Source organism: Triticum aestivum, chromosome 1B (genome assembly GCF_018294505.1).
Source record: "Triticum aestivum cultivar Chinese Spring chromosome 1B, IWGSC CS RefSeq v2.1, whole genome shotgun sequence".
NCBI classification, from domain to species: Eukaryota; Viridiplantae; Streptophyta; class Magnoliopsida; order Poales; family Poaceae; genus Triticum; species Triticum aestivum.
Window position 1 is genome coordinate 693,756,051 of NC_057795.1, and position 25,395 is coordinate 693,781,445.

General features: G+C 43.4%; 1 protein-coding gene across 2 annotated transcripts in view; it reads right to left on the reverse strand.

The window, feature by feature from the left end:
- Window positions 1-4,056, reverse strand: part of LOC123101818 (uncharacterized) — a 4,418-nt gene extending 362 nt beyond the window's left edge. Inside the window, exons 1-8 of one of the 2 annotated variants that reach the window (XM_044523106.1) lie at window positions 3,665-4,056; window positions 2,971-3,054; window positions 2,707-2,767; window positions 1,210-1,795; window positions 997-1,112; window positions 803-892; window positions 475-695; window positions 1-203 (exon numbers count right to left, since the gene is read on the reverse strand). The exon at window positions 1-203 is cut by the window's left edge and continues 362 nt beyond it. In XM_044523106.1, the coding sequence (XP_044379041.1) occupies window positions 1-203; window positions 475-695; window positions 803-892; window positions 997-1,112; window positions 1,210-1,795; window positions 2,707-2,767; window positions 2,971-3,014 (1,321 nt within the window). In that variant the 5' untranslated portion in view covers window positions 3,015-3,054; window positions 3,665-4,056. Of the gene's footprint in view, window positions 204-474; window positions 696-802; window positions 893-996; window positions 1,113-1,209; window positions 1,796-2,706; window positions 2,768-2,970; window positions 3,058-3,664 lie in introns of both variants that reach the window. The other variant, XM_044523100.1, reaches the window with a different exon arrangement.
- Between the last annotated feature and the right edge of the window lie 21,339 nt (window positions 4,057-25,395).

A 25,395-nucleotide genomic window follows, 5' to 3' on the forward strand; every position in this document is an offset into this window, starting at 1 on the left:
CTGAACCGTTGGAGCTGACCCTCCCCTTCACAAGCACTTTCTCGTCGACGCGCAGCGCGACGCCACCCGTTGCCAGCACCTTGCCTTTCTCGGCATCAAATGCCACATCGGCAGCAAAACTGAACCTTGGATCGACCTCCTTGGAGTAGAGAGCCCGGATCTTTCTCAGCTTCTTCTTCTTCTCACCCTCAAGGTCCAAAACACTACACAGGAAAAATGATAATCCATAAGATGGGCAGCATCCATGCATGCACACACTGCTAAAGGGACACAAGCAAGTTTTGCACAAACACGTTTGAATCATATTCAAGTCTTGTATAAACAAGTTTTATGAGCCTACAATCTATGGGGGAAACTAAACATACTACTCCCTCCGATGCAATATTTAATACACAGCATCAATTAACATCGCTCATAGGGCGTAGGACATTTCAAACCACCAAAAACAGACTGTTGATGATATAGAAAACTTACAAGCTCGCAGAAACAGATGCATTCCCCCATTGACTCCTGAGGCAGTTCACCCCGAGATCAAATCCTTTAACCAGGCCAGTCTTGGTGCTAAACAACATCTCAAACCCACCATCGACGCCAAAGCCTGTTCCAACCATGGCAGACAAGTAAACCTCCGGGCTGGCATGGAGCCCAACCCGAACACCAAGAAGGGCCTTCTCATAAGCATAACGCAGCTTTGCCTGCATATTCAAACATGGAGAAACATCATCATCATCAACACTGCAACAAAAACAACAATGCTAAACCATTGAACAACAACGCAAAGAAAACCGCATGAACAACCTACCATGGAAGTATCCGAGAAAGGATAGATGAACAACAGCGACCCTTGCACGCCATTTCCAAGAAAGTCGACCGCCTTGATGCTTGTCGTCACCTAAATATCAAATAGCAGGAGATGGTCAACAACAGTGCTGCACTCAAGCATACGCACAGTATTATCCTTGTATCAGAACCACAAATGTAAGTTTTCAAACTTACTGCCTGGGAGGAACTTATAGTGGTACGCATCACAGGAAACAATCTTTCCGACGACTTCAAGCAGAATGTAGCATCAGCCGCCCAAGGGAGCTCATTGTAACCACCATAGAGGATATCTATGTGAAAGAAGAACAACAAGAAGAGGTCAGTAGGCACACAAGCAATATAACAAAAAGAAGACGACATAAAACACACACCCAGACAGCCTCTTACCGATGGCAGTCTTCCCAAGCTTTTCAAAAGACGGGACCTTAAGCGCAGGCTTCACTTGGCATTGTTCCGGCAGCTCAGTTGGATTAGGTGCAGCCAGTTCCTCGGCAGGTGTTGGAACCTTTGTCTCCTGCTCTGGGGCAGGGGTGTTGCCCATCACAGAGGCCAAATAGGCAGCCACTGTGGCAGACAGAGAACCAACGACTTCCTCCATTTCCTTGTATTGGCCGTATACCTTAAATGGTATATTAGCAGTTTTAGCAAGTTCTTCAATTTCCTTCAAAGCCTTTGATAGCTCACTGTTGTTCAGCTTCTTGACCTTCTCTGTGAACTCAGCTAAGAATGAGACGGGTGGAGGGGACTCAGGAGACGCCTTCTCTGCAGATTTCAAATAGCTGGCGAGATCACTTTCCATTTTAGAGACCACATCCTTCACCTCTTTCAGAACAGATTGTCCCTCAGGTGTGTTGACTTCAATCTTTGACAATGTCTTCATATACTTTGCAAGCTCTGCCCTAAGCTGTTTCGAGTTCTTGAGTATGGCCTCTGCGGCTGGGCGGACAGCCTGTGGCCGGATAAAATGATCGCCCTGGAATGCAAAAGCATCAATGTCGACTACGGTTAGGTTTTGCATTAAAAAGCACATCTAATTTAAAGGGAAGAATATACTAGAAACACACAACAGTATGCTCAAGGGAGTAACATGTGTTATAATCAATAGAGTATTAAGTATACTGACGATAAGATTATACATATAGTAGATATTTCACTTGACAATCATAGTCACCAAAAAACAATTTTAAAAAATATTCATTTTACACCATTTAAAGCTATTTTGCAAGTACATATAAAAAGAAGCACACAACAAAACTAACTAGGGCATACAAAAATAAGAATCAGCAACGTAAGGGTGTACAAATGTAACTTGTTACTCCCTCCATCCGATAATATAATAGCGTTTTTCACACTAGTATAGTGTGAAAAGCACTCTTATATGATGGGACAGAGGGATTAGAATACACTACAACAACTTCAGGACATGCAAGAGCAGTTGAATGCCTCTTACAAAAATTCAGTATAACACTTCTAGACAGCAACGCCAGGGCAATGTTAAATGACAGAAAGCACGCTTCATCAAGAGCAATGGCATCATGAAAGAAGCAGTACACATGTTAAATGGCATCATGCAAGAAGTAGTAAACAGAGTTTTATACTAAACTAAGACTATAGTTAGAAATATTGCAAGAAGCCAGAGCCACTGACAGCTACTGATAAATGTAACTACTCAATACAACAATTACGCTATGGTGAAACTTGTGATATCAATGTAAGTAAGCATTGCTCCCTCTGTAAACTAACATAAGATCGTCCAGATCACTAATTTAGTGATCCAAACAACCTTATATTACTCTACGGAAAGGGTAGCTTCCACAGCAATGCTAGAGGCCTAGAGCAAGGTTAGAAGCAGTAGAAAAGAGTATGTAGAATAGAAGTAAATACCATGCCAAACAGGTTCATCTCCACGGCCTTCTGAAGGGCCGCATCTTTCACATCCTCAGACCTAAGGGGCAAAATTGCGAGTGTATGAAGTGAGAATGCCAGTACAGAAACAGTTCTATAACGCACTAGACCAAACAGAATACAAAACGCTGCTCAAACAAAGTAGGACAACCTCAAATATGACAGTTAGAATTACCATGGGTTAACAATGAAAAGAGGAAGAGATAGATTTGTACAAGATGAAAGAATATTTTTTGGACATACCACTTCTCAAAAGCCTCATAGAGTGTTGGTACCGTCGTATACATCGCCACAGGGAAAGGACCGCGTAGTGAATGATCAGCATGGCTACTGCATTACCAAGAAACAGTAAATAAGAAAAGCTAAACCATTTTCATGCAGAATTTGAATGGTAACAGTGGGCACATGATATAGTACACTGACAGAACAGTATGCATTTTACATTGAAAGGCAACATTGGCAACGCAGTAGACATAGGACAATAGGCAATCTGCACCTAGATGCACTTCCCTCTGACAGGTACATATCTTGGGGTGGAAGAACACCTAGGTTTGTTAACCGCATTATCCCTACCACATATCTTCGTTGCCAAATTAATCAAATGGACATATCACACATTCTGACTGGCAAAGCAATTTACAGTACTTGAAATTGACTATGAATAAAGAAAAAGAGCAGAGCATAAATTTAACATTCAGAAAGGTAAAACAGTCACACGATTTAACATGAAAAATAAACAAGCATCTGAGCATAGTTTTTACATTTGGAAGATAAGAATGTCATATGACGACCATGAATAAACAAATGGCACAGCATACAAGATGTCATCTAAGATGTTGCATATAAAGCAATTATAGCAGATGATAGATTTCATTTCGCTCTGGAAAGGTGCATAGGGATTTCATCATACAAACAACTAGAGATTGTAGCTGCGTACCTAGCGTGTCATGGTGGCCATCCATCCATCCATGAATCCTGCTTCTGCCTTGTTGTCTTGAAGACAAGAGAGGCCGCCATCCATCCATGAATCCTGCTTGTGCCTTGTTGTGATGAAGGAAGGATCCATCCATTGCTTGGCTGTGTTTCAATCAGCAATCAAGGAGAGAATAAGAAGAAGAAGAGGAGGAGGAGGAAGATTGGGGCGGCTAGGGTTGGGTTGGATTGGGAGAGAGGCAGGGAGGGAGGGGAAAGAGGCCTCTTGCTTTTGCCTTCTTGTGATGAAGAAAGGATCCATCCATCCATTGCTTGGCTGTGTTCCATGGAGATGGAGAGGAGAAGACGAAGAAGAAGATTAGGGCGGCTAGGGTTTGATTGGGTTGGGTCGGGTGGGAGGCAGAGAGGGAGGGGAAAGAGGCGAGGCGACCCAAGGTATATATGGCGGCTGAAGCTGAATCAGTAGGAGAGCTCACTCCCACTCCCTGACCCACGCGCCAGCGACACAAGGGCCGTGTCAGTCAGATGGGCTGTCCACGTCGCGGGGCCCACACGGTTTCCTGGTTGCGATTTTTTTGGGAAATAAATCTTTCTTTTAGTACGGTATGGAAATTAAAACCAATTACCCGCGATTAACTCCAAATCTTTTTTACAACGCGAGTGCGTCGGTGCAATCACCCGCTAGCCTACAACCGCGCAAAATCATTTTTTCTTTCCTGGTAAAATAAAATCCTTCCTGGGACGGGACGTTTCCTTCAAGAAAAGAAAAATGAAAAGAATAAAAGGCAACAGTAATTAGTACTTTCCCTCATGAAAATGAATGAAAAATAGGCAACAGAAATTAATTACTCACCTTGATTTACCTCGGACGTTTCCGCTTATGTCCATACATGAATGCCGCCGGTGACGCATCCAGCCTCCAGTGGAAAAGTGCTGACGACGCTGCCCAACGGTTTTTATCCTTTACCACCGACGGATGCTAGACCTCCTCTCCCTGAAACGTGGGCCTCCCTCTCGCCCGTGCCCCACAAGTCCGTGACTGCCCATGCCCACCGTTCGTTTCGTCAACGTCCCCCATCCAACGCCCACAAATTACACCATCCGTGTGTGCTCGTGCCCCATTCGCTCTCGTCTCTTCACCTTCACCTTGCTACTTTACTTCAAGGTTCTTCTTCTTCTTCTTCTTGTCACGTTACTTTTTTTTTTGTTCTTCCTGTTGTCACGTTACTTTAAAAGACAATCAAAAAAACTCCACCGAACGTGCATGTACCGCACACACCATACAATCTTTTTTTACTTAGTATATATCTATATCTATACTACTATATAGTGTACGAGTTTTGAATTGTAACAACAACATCAATCTTAGCCGTTGGTCTCATAAATCTAACGGTTGAAACTCAAAGGATTCGCAATGAACAGTAGCCCACAGCTGCATCTGCTGGTTTCTAGAACAATCGCGTCACATCTCTCTTCTAGCCATGTTGCATGTGCCGGTGCATCAGGCAAAGAGCCCAGACAGGGGCGGAGACATTTTTAGCCAGCTGTATATACTGTACATCGGCTAATGGCCGCAGCTAATTGCATCATTAGTCCGGATAAAAAAAATTATAGAATCAAGTACACCAAATATAGAGAAGACCAAAGCCCAGTAGCCCATACATGTAAGTGTGGTTAATTATTGTTTTGCTCTTGGACAATTAATCCATCCGATCGGATTGATCGATCTAAGTGCGTGTTCGGCTGGACTACTTAGGGCGTTTTTCGCTGCAGCCCAGTGCAATGTAAAAGACCACTACAATATATAGATATTTTATTAGCAGAAAATCATCACTTCATAATTCATGGTAATATTTACTTTTGCTCTGAATTCATTGCAAAGTACTATATATGATTTTCTTCCTTTTAATAGAATCAAAGGAGCAATATTGTTAAGACGTGCATTGCACGTGTATAAATACTAGTAAGTACTAGTATATCTCAACATATACATAAATTTATTCCTCAAAAAACAAATAAATAAATACAATGTCGACAACACAAACTCCAAACCTACATGACACATTGAGAACCACACGATAGCAGAGGAAGAAATCATCGTGCCGCCACGCCCCTTCGTCACGCCGACGAAGAATGGGCATATGATGCCAGCCAAGCTTCAACCGAGCGTGCCAACTGCCTGGGTCGACAAGTGTCTCGCCCAGGTTCGTCCAATGAGTTTTGGGGCCCCACCATTGACTTGCTTGTATGTGCTCTCTCATTGAGGCTAAGATTGCTGACCATGCCAACCTCTTGCGCAATTTCCTATTTCTCTGCCTACCAGGCACACCACCTTCGAGCCTTGGGCATGTGATGATCTGCTTCACTTGCTGGGCAAGAAGCCCAGGCCTAAGAAGGCGCCTGCTTCAACTGTTGCTACTACTGAGACAGGTAGCCCCTCCTCACGGGGTGTCACTACACAGGATCCCATTAGGTTTGCTCACACTATTGCTTCCTCTCCTTCGTTCGGTAAGAAGGGAAAGAACATGCCTTTTCGTGGATTCAACAACTTGTTCAAGATGTGCCATTCTATCGTCAGGCGTCGCGTCTGGGACGTTAGCTTCAGTAAGAAGATGGTGAGAGCATAAGGCGGCTAAGGCACTCGAAAACTGGAGAGGCTCAAAATTTAACAATATGTTACTTGGCCCTTTTTCTTTTCTATCAAGTCATGTAATGTGAACAAACTCAACAGACTCCAAACGTCGTGACACATTGGGAACCACAAGTATAAGAGGTAGAAATCATCGTGGCGTCACCCTACTCATGGCTACCATGATGGTCGCACAAACTACTCATGTAGGTTAATGATTTTTTTGGAGCTCCTTGGCCCCCTTGACAGGTACGTCTAATGAGTTTTGGGGCCCCACCATTGACTTGCTTGTATATGCTCATGATGAGAAGAAGGTTGATGTGCTAGATTTCATGTTTGAGGAGACGAGGACTCTTGTGTTTGACAACAAGTCGGTTGTGTGTGCTCCGTTCATCCATGCTCTCCCATTTAGGCTAAGATTGCTGATCATGCCAAGCTCTTGCGTAATTTTCTATTTCTCTGCCTGTCAGGTACACCAACTTCGAGCCTTGGGCGTCTGATGATGTGCTTCACTTGGTGGGCAACAAGCCCAAGCATAAGAAGACGTCTGCTTCAACTATTGCTACTACTGCACTGGATCTCACTAGGTTTGCTCGTACTATTGCTTCATCTCCTTCGTTCGGTAAGAAGGGGAAGAACATGTTTTTTCGTGGATTCAACAACTTGTTCAAGACTACTAAGATGCTCGTGCTACGCTACGGGATAAAAAAAGGTTAGCTTAAGTTATAGTTCGATCCCATATGCTGCTGCTGACAATAAAAAAATATACAGTCATTGATCAAAGTAATGATGTGTTATCAATAGGTACATAAATATCAAGCACAATCAAACATATGGCTTCCAATCCACAAACCCATGCGTCCAAGCCAAACAGTTTCTTCTCCATCCCCGCCTCCCTGAAAGACTTGTTGTACTCCATACTGAGTTTTATCATTGCTCGCTCTATCCTATATCAAGTTGATAGAGATCATGCCGCAGATAGAAAATCTGTTCACACACATGTGGCAACAACGGCGACACTGAATCCAAATCGGTCTAACTTCACGACTGGCCAGCTTTATCTCTGAATCCAAATTGGTCTGATTTCAAGTCCTCTTTGCATCACATGGATGCCACCTCCATCCCACACACCATTTTCAGCTAAAAATGGTAACAAATCAAGCACCTCATTTAAACTTAACCTTAATATCAATAATGGAATGACATGATGCGACATATCGATATTTGTCCCCACAACTCAGTGCAATGGAAGTGCGACTGGCACCGACTTCATCCACCGGTCCTAGTCCGATAGGTTCAATCTATTATAGCACACATCCTGGCCCATCACCCGACGCCCCGCGCATGTCATCTCTCCATATATGTGAGCACAATGCAACATGTCACTCGTGGGTAAAATTTAGTGATAAATGACATCTAAAATAAAGTGATGCTGTAATGAGTACCAACCCACTTTGCAAGATTTTAAGAAAAAAGTATCATATTATATTCCAAACCAATGTGGTTAATGTTTAACCATGATGATTATCCGTTGGGATCATCTAATATGCTTTAACATAGTACCACATGTACGGTATTTTCACCGGACAAAGTTGGCACTGGTTTACAAAATATAGCCTTCAAAGAAGATGGTTAAAGTGGAAAAATAATGTATTGCCAACACAGGCTGCACTCACTAATCACACATACTTCAACAAAGATACAGACCTAGCCCGTTTAACACCGTCCTGACAGAACCCCTCAGCTCGTTTTCCTCCTCCCACCACATATGCTATATTCACCTTGTTGACGCTTCTCATCCATGTTTCCTTTCCATAACCCCATTCTATGGCCGCCTTCTTTCTCTGACTTAACGTGTTACCTGTCATGTTCAACACAAAACTAATCTAAGGTGAATTGCATAGAACTGAAAGAGAAGGTGAAAGAATAACAGGGTTGTCTTCCGAGCCTTTGGTTTCTAAGTAGTGGATTGATTATTGAGAAATTTAATTCTATGGAGCAAAAAGATGATGAAACAGAAGTAGAGATCGATTATCGACAAATTTAGTTTTGTTATGTCTCAAGTGATAAACATGTTGAAAAAATTGGAGGGGTTTGAAACCTTTCCAATACAATGAAGCATTTACAACTACCAAGACGATTGTAGTGTAAAAACAATAGACCTCTAGTTCTAACTGAACTATTTTCATATATCCAACAGAAAACCTCTGTGATATGCGCTTTAAAATGCTGGGCTTCAGATTATTTCTAAAGATATCTACACCACCTGAATGTTGTCCTTTCACTATATTTGTAAGTCAAATGGAATTTTGTTAAAAACCCATTAATGGCCTGACTTTGATAAAGCCACATGACACTATAGGGTTAAAGGATAGTTTTCATCAAGAATATGTGCGTTGGGATCCATGCACATCTTAGTAAATCAAGAAACTACATATGTTCCTATCTAGAGGCACCCATTCGTATTGCAAGCAAGACATTGAACAACAATAGCAAGGATCTATGCAGTAGAGTAGGACCGATTAATGGCTTAGGATATACCTTGTGTGCCGGTGAACCTTAGATCTGAAAGCTCATGCAGCTGTCGAACAGAATGATTATTAAGAGAAGGATTTCAAAGTAACAATACCTGACAGAATGATTTTAAAGCAACCAGGTACATAACAAACACAATGAATGTCTACATAGTACCCCATCTCTCTGAATACCGAATACATGCAGGCTCATTTTGAAGTACATTTTAGGAGCAATGGAAAACCAGGAAAATAGAAACAACTCACAATGAAATTAAAAACTAAATATTGCACGCCGTCGAGACCAATCCGCGGTGCAACATCTACTGCAGGAGAAGGACATCAGGGTCAATCATGCAACAATGTAAGGGCATCGTCGGACAGTTCACAACTTCAGGAGGTGCTTACTGTTGGAAATATGCCCTAGATGCAATAATAACTTAGTTATTATTATTATATTTCCTTGTTCATGATAATCGTTTATTATCCATGCTATAATTATATTGATAGGAAACTCAGATACATGTGTGGGTACATAGACAACACCATGTCCCTAGTAAGCCTCTAGTTGACTAGCTCGTTGATCAATAGATGGTTACGGTTTCCTGACCATGGACATTGGATGTCGTTGATAACGGGATCACATCATTAGGAGAATGATGTGATGGACAAGACCCAATCCTAAGCCTAGCACAAAGATCGTGTAGTTCGTATGCTAAAACTTTTCTAATGTCAAGTATCATTTCCTTAGACCATGAGATTGTGCAACTCCCGGATACCGTAGGAATGCTTTGGGTGTACCAAACATCACAACGTAACTGGGTGGCTATAAAGGTGCACTACGGGTATCTCCGAAAGTGTCTGTTGGGTTGGCACGAATCGAGACTGGGATTTGTCACTCCGTGTGATGGAGAGGTATCTCTGGGCCCACTCAGTATGACATCATCATAATGTGCACAATGTGACCAAGGGATTGATCACGGGATGATGTGTTACGGAACGAGTAAAGAGACTTGCCGGTAACGAGATTGAACAAGGTATCGGCATACCGACGATCGAGTCTCGGGCAAGTACAATACCGCTAGACAAAGGGGATTGAATACGGGATTGATTGAATCCTTGACATCGTGGTTCATCCGATGAGATCATCGTGGAACATGTGGGAACCAACATGGGTATCCAGATCCCGCTGTTGGTAATTGACCGGAGAACGTCTCGGTCATGTCTGCATGGTTCCCGAACCCGTAGGGTCTACACACTTAAGGTTCGATGACGCTAGGGTTATAGGGAATAGATATACGTGGTTACTGAATGTTGTTTGGAGTCCCGGATGAGATCCCGGACGTCACGAAGAGTTCCGGAATGGTCCGGAGGTAAATATTTATATATGGGAAGTCCTGTTTTGGTCACCGGAAAAGTTTTGGGTGCTATCGGTAATGTACCGGGACCACCGGGAGGGTCTCGGGGGTCCACCAAGTGGGGCCACCGGCCCCAGAGGGCTGCATGGGCCAAGTGTGGGAGGGGACCAGCCCCAGGTGGGCTGGTGCGCCCCCCACCAGGGCCCAAGCCGCCTAGGGTTTGGGGAGGGGCGCCTCCACCTTACTTGGGGGGCAAGTTTCCCCCTCTCCCCCCCTTGGCCGCCACCCTAGATGGGTTTTGGGGATGCCGCACCCCTTGGGGTGGGAACCCTAGAGGGGGCGCACCCCCTCCCTCTCCCCTATATATAGTTGAGGTCTTTGGGGCTACAAACACAAGAGTTTCCACCTCTCCCTGGCGCAGCCCTACCTCTCTCCCTCCTCGTCTCTTGCGGTGCTTGGCAAAGCCCTGCTGGAATGCCACGCTCCTCCACCACCACCACGCCGTCGTGCTGCTGCTAGACGGAGTCTTCCCCAACCTCTCTCTCTCTCCTTGCCGGATCAAGGAATGGGAGACGTCACCGGGCTGCACGTGTGTTGAACGCGGAGGTGCCGTCCGTTCGGCATTAGGATCTCCGGTGATTTGGATCACGACGAGTACGACTCCTTCAACCCTGTTCTCTTGAACGCTTCCGCTTAGCGATCTACAAGGGTATGTAGATGCACTCTCCTTTCCATCGTTGCTAGTCTCTCCGTAGATAGATATTGGTGACTCATAGGAAAATTTTGAATTTCTGCTACGTTCCTCAACAGTGGCATCATGAGCTAGGTCTATTGCGTAGATTCTATGCACGAGTAGAACACAAGTTGTTGTGGGCGTTGATTTTGTTCAATATGCTTAACGTTACTAGCCAATCTTGTTTCGATGGTATTGTGGGATGAAGCGGCCCGGACCGACCTTACACTTACATGAGACAGGTTCCACCGACTGACATGCACTTGTTGCATAAGGTGGCTAGCGGGTGCCAGTCTCTCCCACTTTAGTCGGATCGGATTCGATGAAAAGGATCCTTATGAAGGGTAAATAGCAATTGGCATATCATGTTGTGGTTTTGCGTAGGTAAGAAACGTTCTTGCTAGAAACCCATAGCAGCCACGTAAAACATGCAAACAACAATTAGAGGACGTCTAACTTGTTTTTGCAGGGTATGCTATGTAATGTGATATGGCCGAAAGAATGTGATGAATGATATGTGATGTATGAGATTGATCATGTTCTTGTAATAGGAATCACGACTTGCATGTCGATGAATATGACAACCGGCAGGAGCCATAGGAGTTGTCTTAATTTATTGTATGACATGCGTGTCATTGAACAACGCCATGTAATTACTTTACTTTATTGCTAAACCGTTAGCCATAGTAGTAGAAGTAATAGTTGGCGAGACAACTTCATGGAGACACGATGATGGAGATCATGGTGTCATGCCGGTGACGATGATGATCATGGAGCCCCGAAGATGGAGATCAAAAGGAGCAAAATGATATTGGCCATATCATGTCACTTTTTGATTGCATGTGATGTTTATCATGTTTATGCATCTTATTTGCTTAGAACAACGGTAGTAAATAAGATGATCCCTCATTAAAATTTCAAGAAAGTGTACCCCCTAACTGTGCATCGTTGCGAAAGTTCGTTGTTTCGAAGCACCACGTGATGATTGGGTGTGATAGATTCTAACGTTCACATACAATGGGTGTAAGCCAGATTTACACACGCGAAACACTTAGGTTGACTTGACGAGCCTAGCATGTACAGACATGGCCTCGGAACACAAGAGACCGAAAGGTCGAGCATGAGTCGTATGGTAGATACAATCAACATGAAGATGTTCACCGGTGATGACTAGTCCGTCTCACGTGATGATCGGACACGGCCTAGTTGACTCGGATCATGTAATCATTTAGATGACTAGAGGCATGTCTATCTGAGTGGAAGTTCATAAGATGAACTTAATTATCCTGAACATAGTCAAGATTCTTGCAAATTATGTCGTAGCTCGCGCATTAGTTCTACTGTTTTAGATATGTTCCTAGAGAAAATTTAGTTGAAAGTTGATAGTAGCAATCATGCGGACTGGGTCCGTAAACTGAGGATTGTCCTCATTGCTGCGCAGAAGGCTTATGTCCTTAATGCACCGCTCGGTGTGCTGAACCTCAAACGTCTTCTGTGGATGTTGCGAACATTTGACATACACGTTTTGATAACTACGTGATAGTTCAGTAATGTTAAACGGTTTAGAATTGAGGCACCGAAGACGATTTCGAAACGTCGCGGAACATATGAGATGTTTCAAGGGCTGAAATTGGCATTCAGGCTCGTGCCCACGTCAAGAGGTATGAGACCTCCAACGATTTTCTTAGCCTGCAAACTAAGGGAGAAAAGCTCAATCATTGAGCTTGTGCTCAGATTGTCTGAGTACAACAATCACTTGAATCGAGTGGGAGTTGATCTTCCTGATGAGATAGTGATGTTTCTCCAAAGTCATTGCCACCAAGCTGCTAGAGCTTCGTGATGAACTATAACATATCAGGGATAGATGATCCTTGAGATATTCGCGATGTTTGACACCGCGAAAGTAGAAATCAAGAAGGAGCATCAATTGTTGATGGTTGGTGAAACCACTAGTTTCAAGAAGGGCAAGGGCAAGAAGGGATACTTCATGAAACGACAAATCAGCTGCTGCTCTAGTGAAGAAACCCAAGGTTGAACCCAAACCCGAGACTAAGTGCTTCTGTAATAAGGGGAACAACCACTAAGAGCAAAATTGCCCTAGATACTTGGTAGATGAGAAGGCTGGCAAGGTCGATAGAAGTATATTGGATATACATTATGTTAATGTGTACTTTACTAGTACTCCTAGTAGCACCAGGGTATTAGATACCGGTTCAGTTGCTAAGTGTTAGTAACTCGAAATAAAAGCTACGGAATAAACGGAGACTAGCTAAAGGTGAGCTGACGATATGTGTTGGAAGTGTTTCCAAGGTTGATGTGATCAAGCATCACACGCTCCCTCTACCATCGAGATTGGTGTTAAACCTAAATAATTGTTATTTGGTGTTTGCGTTGAGCATAGACATGATTGGATTATGTCTATCACAATACGGTTATTCATTTAAGGAGAGTAATGGTTACTCTGTTTATCTGAATAATACCTTCAATGGTCTTGCACCTAAAATGAATGGTTTATTGAATCTCGATCGTAGTGATACACATGTTCATGCCAAAAGATATAAGATAGTAATGATAGTACCACCTACTTGTGGCACTGCCATGTAAGTCATATTGGTATAAAACGCATGAAGAAGCTCCATGTTGATGGATCTTTGGACTCACTCGTTTTTGAAAAGCTTGAGACATGCGAACCATGTCTATTGGTGTATATGCATGAAGAAACTCCATGCAAATGGACCGTTTGGACTCACTTGATTTTGAATCACTTGAGACATGCAAATCATACCACATGGGCAAGATGACTGAAAGCCTCGTTTTCAGTAAAATGGAACAAGAAAGCAACTTGTTGGAAGTAATACATTTTGATGTGTGCTGTCAAATGATTGCCGAGGCACGCGGTGGATATTGTTATGTTCTTACTTCACAGATGACTTGAGTAGATGCTGAGTATATTTACTTGATGAAACATAAGTCTGAATTATTGAATGGTTCAAGTAATTTCAGAGTGAAGTTGAAGATCATCGTGACAAGAGGATAAAATGTCTATGATATGATCATAGAGATGAGTATCTGAGTTACAAGCTTTGGCACGCAATTAAGACATTGTGGAAATTATTTCACAATTAATACCGCCTGGAACACCATAGTGTGATGGTGTGTCCGAACATCATAGTTGCACCCTATTGGATATGGTGCGTACCATGATGTCTCTTATCGAATTACCACTATCGTTCATGGGTTAGGCATTAGAGACAACCGCACTCACTTTAATAGGGCACCACGTAATTCCGTTAAGATGACACCGTTTGAACTATGGTTTGGAGAAACCTAAGTTGTCGTTTCTTAAAAGTTTGGGGCTGCGACGCTTATGTGAAAAAGTTTCAGGTTGATAAGCTCGAACCCAAAGCGGATAAAATGCATCTTCATAGGACACCCAAAACAGTTGGGTATACCTCCTAATTCAGATCCAAAAGCAATAGGGATTGTTTCTTGAATCGGGTCCTTTCTCGAGGAAAAGTTTGTCTCGAAAAATTGAGTGGGAGGATGGTGGAGACTTGATATGGTTATTGAACCGTCACTACAACTAGTGTGTAGCAGGGCACGAGAAGTTGTTCTTGTGGCACCTACACCAATTGAAGTGGAAGCTGATGATAGTGATCATGAAGCCTCGGATCAAGTCACTGCCGAACCTCATAGGATGACAAGGACGTGTACTGCTTCAGAGTGGTACGGTAATCCTGTCTTGGAGGTCATGTTGCTATACAACAATGAACCTACGAGCTATGGAGAAGCGATGGTGGGCCCGGATTCCGACAAATGGCTAAGAGGCCATAAAATCCGAGAGAGGATCCATGTATGAGAACAAAGTGTAGACTTTGGAAGAAATACTTGATGGTCGTAAGGCTGTTGGGTACAGATGGATTTTAAAAGGAAGACAGACAATGATGGTAAGTATCACCATTAAGAAAGCTCGACTTGTCGTTAAAATGTTTTCCGACAAGTTCAAGGAGTTGACTACGATGAGACTTTCTCACTCGTAGCGATGCTAAGAGTCTGTTGGAATTATATTAGCAATTACTGCATGATTTATGAAATCTTACAGATAGGATGTCAAAACATTGTTTCCTCGACGATATTCTTGAGGAAAGGTTGTGAGTGATACAACCAGAAGTTTTTGTCAATCCTGAAAGATGCTAACAAGTGTGCAAAGCTCCAGCAATCCTTCTAAGGACTGGAGTAAGCATCTCGGAGTTGGAATATACGCTTTGATGAGATGATCAAAGATTTTGCGTTTATACAAAGTTTATGAGAAACTTGTATTTCCAAAGAAGTGAGTGGGTGCACTATAGAATTTCTGATGAGTATATGTTGTTGACATATTGTTGATCAGAAATGATGTAGAATTTCTGGAAAGCATAAAGGGTTGCTTGAAAGGAGTTTTTCAAGGAAAAACCTGGATTAAGCTGCTTGAACATTGAGCATCAAGATCTATAAGGATAGATCAAAACGCTTAATGGTACTTTCAAATGAGCACATACCTTGACATGATCTTGAAGGTGTTCAACATGGATCAGTCAAGGAAGGAGTTCTTGCCTGAGTTGTAAGGTATGAAGTTAAGACTTAAAGCTCGGCCACGGCAGAATAGAGAGAAAGGATGAAGGTCGTCCCCTATGCTTAGACGTAGGCTCCATAGTATGCTATGCTGTGTACTGCACCTGATGTGTGCCTTGCCACATGTCTGGCAAGAGGGTACAAAGGTGATCAAGGAGTGGATCACCAGATAGCGGTCAAAATTGTCCTTGGAGTAATAAGGACATGTTTCTCGATTATGGAGGTGATAAAGAGTTCGGCATAAAGGGTTACGTCGATGCAAGCTTTAACACCTATCCGAAAGACTCTGAGTAGCAAACCGGATATGTATAGTGGAGCAACCATTTGGAATAGCTCCAAGTGGAGCGTGGAAGCAACATTTACAATATGACCTAGAGATTTGCAAAGTACATACGGATCTAAATGTTGCAGACCCGTTGACTAAAACCTCTCTCACAAGCAAAACATGATCAAACCCCAGAACTCATTGAGTGTTAATCACATAGTGATGTGAACTAGATTATTGATTCTAGTAAACTCTTTGGATGTTGGTCTCATGGCGATGTGACCTATGAGTGTTGATCACATGAGGATCTGAACTAGATTATTGACTCCAGTGCAAGTGGGAGACTGTTGGAAATATGCCCTAGGGGCAATAATAAATTAGTTATTACTATTATATTTCCTTGATCATGATAATCGTTTATTATCCATGCTATAATTGTATTGATAGGAAACTCAGATACATGTGTGGGTACATAGACAACACCATGTCCCTAGTAAGCCTCTAGTTGACTATCTCGTTGATCAATAGATGGTTACGGTTTCCTGACCATGGACATTGGATGTCGTTGATAACGGGATCACATCATTAGGAGAATGATGTGATGGACAAGACCCAATCCTAAGCCTAGCACAAAGATCGTGTAGTTCGTATGCTAAAGCTTTTCTAATGTCAAGTATCATTTCCTTAGACCATGAGATTGTGCAACTCCCGGATACCGTAGGAATGCTTTGGGTGTACCAAACGTCACAACGTAACTGGGTGGCTATAAAGGTGCACTACGAGTATCTCCGAAAGTGTCTGTTGGGTTGGCACGAATCGAGACTGGGATTTGTCACTCCGTGTGACGGAGAGGTATCTCTGGGCCCACTCGGTAGGACATCATCATAATGTGCACAATGTGACCAAGGGGTTGATCACGGGATGATGTGTTACGGAACGAGTAAAGAGACTTGCCGGTAACGAGATTGAACAAGGTATCGGCATACCGACGATCGAATCTCGGGCAAGTACAATATCGCTAGACAAAGGGAATTGAATACGGGATTGATTGAATCCTCGACATCGTGGTTCATCCGATGAGATCATCGTGGAACATGTGGGAACCAACATGGGTATCCAGATCCCACTGTTGGTTATTGACCGGAGAACATCTCGGTCATGTCTGCATGGTTCCCGAACCCGTAGGGTCTACACACTTAAGGTTTGATGATGCTAGGGTTATAGGGAATAGATATATGTGGTTACTAAATGTTGTTCGGAGTCCCGGATGAGATCCCGAATGTCACGAGGAGTTCCGGAATGGTCCGGAGGTAAAGATTTATATATGGGAAGTCCTGTTTTGGTCACCGGAAAAGTTTCGGGTGCTACAGGTAACGTACCGGGACCTCCGGGAGGGTCCCGGGGGTCCACCAAGTGGGGCCTGTTAGGGAACGTAGTAATTTCAAAAAATTTCCTACGCACACGCAAGATCATGGTGATGGTATAGCAACAAGAGGGAAGAGTGTTCGTCCACGTACCCTCGTAGACCGTAAGCGGAAGCGTTAGCACAATGCGGTTGATGTAGTCGTACGTCTTCACGATCCGACCGATCCAAGCACCGAACGTACGGAGCCTCCGAGTTCAGCACACGTTCAGCTCGATGACGATCTCCGGCCTTCGATCCAGCAAAGCTCCGGAGATGAGTTCCGTCAGCACAACGGCGTGGTGACGATGATGATGTTCTACCGGCGCAGGGCTTCGCCTAAACTCCGCGGCGATATGACCGAGGTGGAATATGGTGGAGGGGGGCACCGCACACGGCTAAGGAACGATCCGTAGATCAACTTGTGTGTCTATGGGGTGCCCCCCGCCCCCGTATATAAAGGAGGGAGGGGGGAGGTGTGGCCGGCCCCCTAGGGGTGCGCCTGGAGGAGTCCTATTCCCACCGGGAGTAGGACTCCCCCCTCTTGCCTTGGTGGAGAAGGAAAGGGGGGAGGGGAAAGAGGAAAGGGGGGCGCCTTCACCCCCCCCTTCCTTGTCCTATTCGGACTAGGGGGGGAGGGGGCGCGCGGCCTGCCCTGGCCGGCCCTCCTCTTTTCCCTCTTGGCCCACTAAGGCCCATTATCCCCCGGGAGGGTTCCGGTAACCCCCCGGTGTTCCGGTAAAATCCCGATTTCACCCGGAACCATTCTGATGTCCAAACATAGGCTTCCAATACATCAATCTTTATGTCTCGACCATTTCGAGACTCCTCGTCATGTCCGTGATCACATCCGGGACTCCGAACAAACTTCGGTACATCAAAACTTATAAACTCATAATAAAACTGTCATCGTAACGTTAAGCGTGCGGACCCTACGGGTTCGAGAACTATGTAGACATGACCTAGAACCATTCTCGGTCAATAACCAATAGTGGGACCTGGATGCCCATATTGGTTCCTACATATTCTACGAAGATCTTTATCGGTCAAACCGCATAACAACATATGTTGTTCCCTTTGTCATCGGTATGTTACTTGCCCGAGATTCGATCGTCGGTATCCAATACCTAGTTCAATCTCGTTACCGGCAAGTCTCTTTACTCGTTACGTAATGCATCATTCCGTAACTAACTCATTAGCTACATTGCTTGCAAGGCTTATAGTGATGTGCATTACCGAGAGGGCCCAGAGATACCTCTCCGACAATCGGAGTGACAAAACCTAATCTCGAAATACGCCAACTCAACATGTACCTTCGGAGACACCTGTAGTACTCCTTTATAATCACCCAGTTACGTTCTGACGTTTGGTAGTACCCAAAGTGTTCCTCCGGTAAACGGGAGTTGCATAATTCTCATAGTTACAGGAACATGTATAAGTCATGAAGAAAGCAATAGCGGTATACTAAACGATCAAGTGCTAGGCTAACAGAATGGGTCATGTCAATCACATCATTCTTCTAATGATGTGATCCCACTAATCAAATGACAACACATGTCTATGGTTAGGAAACATAACCATTTTTGATTAATGAGCTAGTCAAGTAGAGGCATACTAGTGACTATAGTTTTGTCTATGTATTCACACATGTATCATGTTTCCGGTTAATACAATTCTAGCATGAATAATAAACATTTATCATGATATGAGGAAATAAATAATAACTTTATTGTTGCCTCTAGGGCATATTTCCTTCAGTCTCCCACTTGCACTAGAGTCAATAATGTAGTTCACATCGCCATGTGATTTAACACGAATATTCATATCTGTATATGATTAACACCCATAGTTCACGTTGTCATGTGACAAACACCCAAAGGGTTTACTAGAGTCAATAATCTAGTTCACATCGCTATGTGATTAACACCCAAAGAGTACTAAGGTGTGATCATGTTTTGCTCGTGAGAGAAGCTTAGTCAATGGGTCTGTCACATTCAGAGCCGTATGTATTTTGCAAATATTATATGTCTACAATGCTTTGCACGAAGCTACTCTAGCTAATTGCTCCCACTTCAATATGTATCCAGATTGAGACTTAGAGTCATCTAGATCGGTGTAAAAGCTTGTATCGTTGTAACTTTTACGACGAGCTCTTTTATCACTTCCATTATCGAGAAATATCTCCTTAGTTCTCACTAAGGATATTCTTGACCGCTGTCTAGTGATCTACTCTTAGATCAAAATTGTATTCCTTTGTCAAACTTAGAGCAAGGTATACAATAGGTCTGGTTTACAGCATAGCATACTTTATAGAACCTATGACTGAGGCATAGGGAATGACTTTTCATTCTCTTTCTATTTTCTGCCATGGTCGGGTCTTGATTCTTACTCAACTTCACACCTTTGCATCACAGGCAAGAACTCCTTCTTTGACTGTTCCATTTTGAACTATTCAAAAATTTATCAAGGTATGTACTCATTGAAAAATCTTATCAAGCGTCTTTATCTATCTATATAGATCTTGATGCTCAATGTGTAAGCAGCTTCACCGAGGTCTTGCTTTGAAAGAACTCCTTTCAAACACTCCTTTATGCTTTGCAGAATAATTCTACATTATTTCCGATCAATTATATGTCATTCACATATACTTATCAGAAATGCTGTAGTGCTCCCACTCACTTTCTTGTAAATACAGGCTTCACCTTAAGTCTGTACAAAACTATATGCTTTGATCAACTTATCAAAACGTATATTCCAACTCTGAGATGCTTGCACCAGTCCATAAATGGACCGCTGGAGCTTGCACACTTTGTTAGCACCTTTAGGATTGACAAAACCTTCTGGTTGCATCATATACAACTTTTCTTTAATAAATCCATTAAGGAATGCAGTTTTGATATCCTTTTGCCAGATTTCATAAAATGTGGCAATTGCTAACATGATTCGGACAGACTTAAGCATCGCTACAGTTGAGAAAATCTCATTGTAGTCAACACCTTGAACTTGTCGAAAACCTTTTTGCGACAAGTCAAGCTTTGTAGATAGTAACACTACTATCAGCATCTGTCTTCCTCTTGAAGATCCATTTATACAATATGGCTTGCCGATCATCGGGCAACTCCACCAAAGTCCACACTTTGTTCTCATACATGGATCCTATCTCAGATTTCATGGCCTCTAGCCATTTTGCGGAATCTGGGCTCATCATCGCTTCCTCATAGTTTGTAGGTTTATCATGGTCTAGTAACATGACTTCTGGAACAGGATTACTGTACCACTCTGGTGCGGACCGTACTCTGGAAGACCTACGGGGTTCTGTAGTAACTTGATCTGAAGTTTCATGATCATCATCATTAGCTTCCTCACTAATTGGTGTAGAAATCACTGGAACTGATTTCAGTGATGAACTATTTTCCAATTCGGGAGGAGGTACAGTTACCTCATCAAGTTCTACTTTTCTCCCACTCACTTCTTTCGAGAGAAACTCCTTCTCTAGAAAGGATCCATTTTAGCAACGAATATCTTGCCTTCGGATCTGTGATAGAAGGTGTACCCAATAGTTTCCTTTGGGCATTCTATGAAGACGCACTTCTCCAGTTTGGGTTTGAGCTTATCAGGATGAAACTTTTTCACATAAGCATCGCAGCCCCAAACTTTAAGAAATGACAACTTGGGTTTCTTGCTAAACCACAGTTCATATGGTGTCGTCTCAACGGATTTTAGATGGTGCCCTTTTAACGTGAATGCATCTGTCTCTAATGCATAACCCCAAAACAATAGTGGTAAATCAGTAAGAGACATCATAGATCACACCATATCCAATAAAGTGTGGTTATGTTCGGACACACCATAACGTTGTGGTGTTCCAGGTGGCGTGAGCTGTGAAACTATTCCACATTGTTTTAATTGAAGACCAAACTCATAACTCAAATATTCGTCTCCGCGATCAGATCGCAGAAACTTTATTTTCTTGTTATGATGATTTTTCCACTTCACTCTAAAATTCTTTGAACCTTCCAACTATTTCAGACTTATGTTTCATCAAGTAGATATACCCATATCTGCTCAAATCATCTTGTGAAGGTCAAAAAATAACGATACTTGCCACGCTCATCAACACTCATTGGATCGCATACATCGGTATGTATTATTTCCAATAAGTCAGTAGCTTGTTCCATTGTTCCGGAGAACGGAGTTTTAGTCATCTTGCTCAAAAGGCACGGTTCGCAAGCATCAAATGATTCATAACCAAGTGATTCCGAAAATCCATCTTTATGGAGTTTTCTTCATGCGCTTTACACCGATATGACCCAAACGGCAGTGCCACAAACAAGTTGCACTATCATTATTAACTTTGCATCTTTTGGCATCAATATTATGAATATGTGTATCACTATGATCGAGATCCAATAAACTATTTTCATTCGGTGTATGACCATCGAAGGTTTTATTCATCTAAACAGAACAACAATTATTCTCTGACTTTAAATGAATAACCGTTTTGCAATAAACATGATCAAATCATATTAATGCTCAACGCAAACGCCAAATAACATTTATTTAGGTTTAACACTAATCCCGAAAGTATAGGGAGTGTGCGATGATGATCATATCAATCTTGGAACTACTTCCAACACTCATCGTCACTTCCCCTTCAACTAGTCTCTGTTTATTCTGTAACTCCTGTTTCGAGTTACTAATCTTAGCAACCGAACAAGTATCAAATACTCAGGGGCTACTATAAACACTAGTAAGGCACACATCAATAACCTGTATATCAAATATACCCTTGTTCACTTTGCCATCCTTCTTATCCACCAAATATTCAGGGTATTTCCGCTTCCAGTGACCATTTCCTTTGAAGTGTAAGCACTCAGTTTTAGGCTTTGGTCCAGCTTTGAGCTTCTTCGCGGGAGTGACAACTTGCTTGTCAATCTACTTGAAGTTCCCTTTCTTTCCCTTTGCCCTTCTCTTGAAACCAGTGGTCTTGTCAATCATCAACACTTGATGCTCTTTCTTGATTTCTACCTTCGTCGATTTCAACATCACGAAGAGCTCGGGAAACGTTATCGTCATCCCTTGCATACTATAGTTCATCACGAAGTTCTAGTAACTTAGTGATGGTGACTAGAGAATTATGTCAATCACTATCTTATCTAGAAGATTAACTCCCACTTGATTCAAGCGATTGAAGTACCCAGACAATCTGAGCACATGCTCACTAGTTGAGCGATTCTCCTCCATCTTTTAGCTTTAGAACTTGTTGGAGACTTCATATCTCTCAACTCAGGTATTTGCTGGAAATATTAACTTCAACTCCTGGAACATTTCATATGGTCCATGACGTTCAAAACGTCTTTGAAGTCCCGATTCTAAAGCCGTTAAGCATGGTGCACTAAACTATCAAGTAGTCATCCTTTTGAGCTAGCCAAACGTTCATAACATCTGCATCTGCTCCTGCAATAGGTTTGTCACCTAGCGGTGCATTAAGGACATAATTCTTCTGTGCAGCAATGATGATAAACCTCAGATCACGGATCCAATCCGCATCATTGCTACTAACATCTTTCAACACAATTTTCTCTAGGAACATATCAAAATAAACATATGAAAGCAACAACGCGAGCTATTGATCTATAACATAATTTGCAAAATACTACCAGGACTAAGTTCATGATAAATTAAAGTTCAATTAATCATATTACTTAAGAACTCCCACTTAGACAGACATCTCTCTAGTCATCTAAGTGATCACGTGATCCAAATCAACTAAACCATGTCCGATCATCACGTGAGATGGAGTAGTTTCAATGGTGAACATCACTATGTTGATCATATCTACTATATGATTCACGCTCGACCTTTCGGTCTCCGTGTTCCGAGGCCATATCTGCATATGCTAGGCTCGTCAAGTATAACCTGAGTATTCCGCGTGTGCAACTGTTTTGCACCCGTTGTATTTGAACGTAGAGCCTATCACACCCGATCATCACGTGGTGTCTCAGCACGAAGAACTTTCGCAACGGTGCATACTCAGGGAGAACACTTCTTGATAATTAGTGAGAGATCATCTTAAAATGCTACCGTCAATCAAAGCAAGATAAGATGCATAAAGGATAAACATCACATGCAATCAATATAAGTGATATGATATGGCCATCATCATCTTGTGCTTGTGATCTCCATCTTCGAAGCACCGTCGTGATCACCATCGTCACCGGCGCGACACCTTGATCTCCATCGTAGCATCGTTGTCGTTACGCCATCTATTGCTTCTACGACTATCGCTACCGCTTAGTGATAAAGTAAAGCAATTACAGGGCGTTTGCATTTCATACAATAAAGCGACAACCATATGGCTCCTGCCAGTTGCCGATAACTTCGGCTACAAAACATGATCATATCATACAATAAAATATAGCATCACGTCTTGACCATATCACATCACAACATGCCCTGCAAAAACAAGTTAGACGTCCTCTACTTTGTTGTTGCAAATTTTACGTGGCTGCTACGGGCTTAGCAAGAACCGTTCTTACCTACGCATCAAAAACCACAATGATAGTTCGTCAAGTTGGTGCTGTTTTAACCTTTGCAAGGACCGGGCGTAGCCACACTCGATTCAGCTAAATGAGAGAGACAGACACCCGCCAACCACCTTTAAGCACGAGTGCTCGTAACGGTGAAACCAGTCTCGCGTAAGCGTACGCGTAATGTCGGTCCGGGCCGCTTCATCTCACAATACCGCCGAACCAAAGTATGACATGCTGGTAAGCAGTATGACTTGTATCGCCCACAACTCACTTGTGTTCTACTCGTGCATATAACATCAACGCATAAAACCTAGGCTCGGATGCCACTGTTAGGGAACGTAGTAATTTCAAAAAAATTCCTACGCACACGCAAGATCATGATGATGGTATAGCAACGAGAGGGGAGAGTGTTTGTCCACGTACCCTCGTAGACCGTAAGCGGAAGCGTTAGCACAACGCGGTTGATGTAGTTGTACGTCTTCACGATCTGACCGATCCAAGCACTGAACGTACGGAGCCTCCGAGTTCAGCACACGTTCAGCTCGATGACGATCTCCGGCCTCCGATCCAGCAAAGCTCCGGAGATGAGTTCCGTCAGCACAACGGCGTGGTGACGATGATGATGTTCTACCGGCGCAGGGCTTCACCTAAACTCCGCGATGATATGACCGAGGTGGAATATGGTGGAGGGGGGCACCGCACACGGCTAAGGAACGATCCGTAGATCAACTCGTGTGTCTATGGGGTGCCCCCGCCCCCCGTATATAAAGGAAGGAGGGTGGAGGTGCGGTCGGCCCCCTAGGGGTGTGCCTGGAGGAGTCCTACTCCCACCGGGAGTAGGACTCCCCCCTCTTGCCTTGGTGGAGAAGGAAAGGGGGGAGGGGAAAGAGGAAAGGGGGGCGCCGCCCCCCCCTTCCTTGTCCTATTCGGACTAGGGGGGGAGGGGGCGCGCGGCCTACCCTGGCCGGCCCTCCTCTTTTCCCTCTTGGCCCACTAAGGCCCATTATCCCCCGGGAGGGTTCCGGTAACCCCCCGGTGTTCCGGTAAAATCCCAATTTCACCCAGAACCATTCCGTTGTCCAAAAATAGGCTTCCAATATATCAATCTTTATGTCTCGATCATTTCGAGACTCCTCGTCATGTCCGTGATCACATCCGGGACTCCGAACAAACTTCGGTACATCAAAACTTATAAACTCATAATAAAACTGTCATCGTAACGTTAAGCGTGCGGACCCTACGGGTTCGAGAACTATGTAGACATGACCTAGAACCATTCTCGGTCAATAACCAATAGCGGGACCTGGATGCCCATATTGGTTCCTACATATTCTACGAAGATCTTTATCGGTCGAACCGCATAACAACATACGTTGTTCCCTTTGTCATCGGTATGTTACTTGCCCGAGATTCGATCGTCGGTATCCAATACCTAGTTCAATCTCGTTACTGGCAAGTCTCTTTACTCGTTACGTAATGCATCATTCCGTAACTAACTCATTAGCTACATTGCTTGCAAGGCTTATAGTGATGTGCATTACCGAGAGGGCCCAGAGATACCTCTCCGACAATCGGAGTGACAAAACCTAATCTCGAAATACGCCAACTCAACATGTACCTTCGGAGACACATGTAGTACTCCTTTATAATCACCCAGTTACGTTGTGACGTTTGGTAGTACCCAAAGTGTT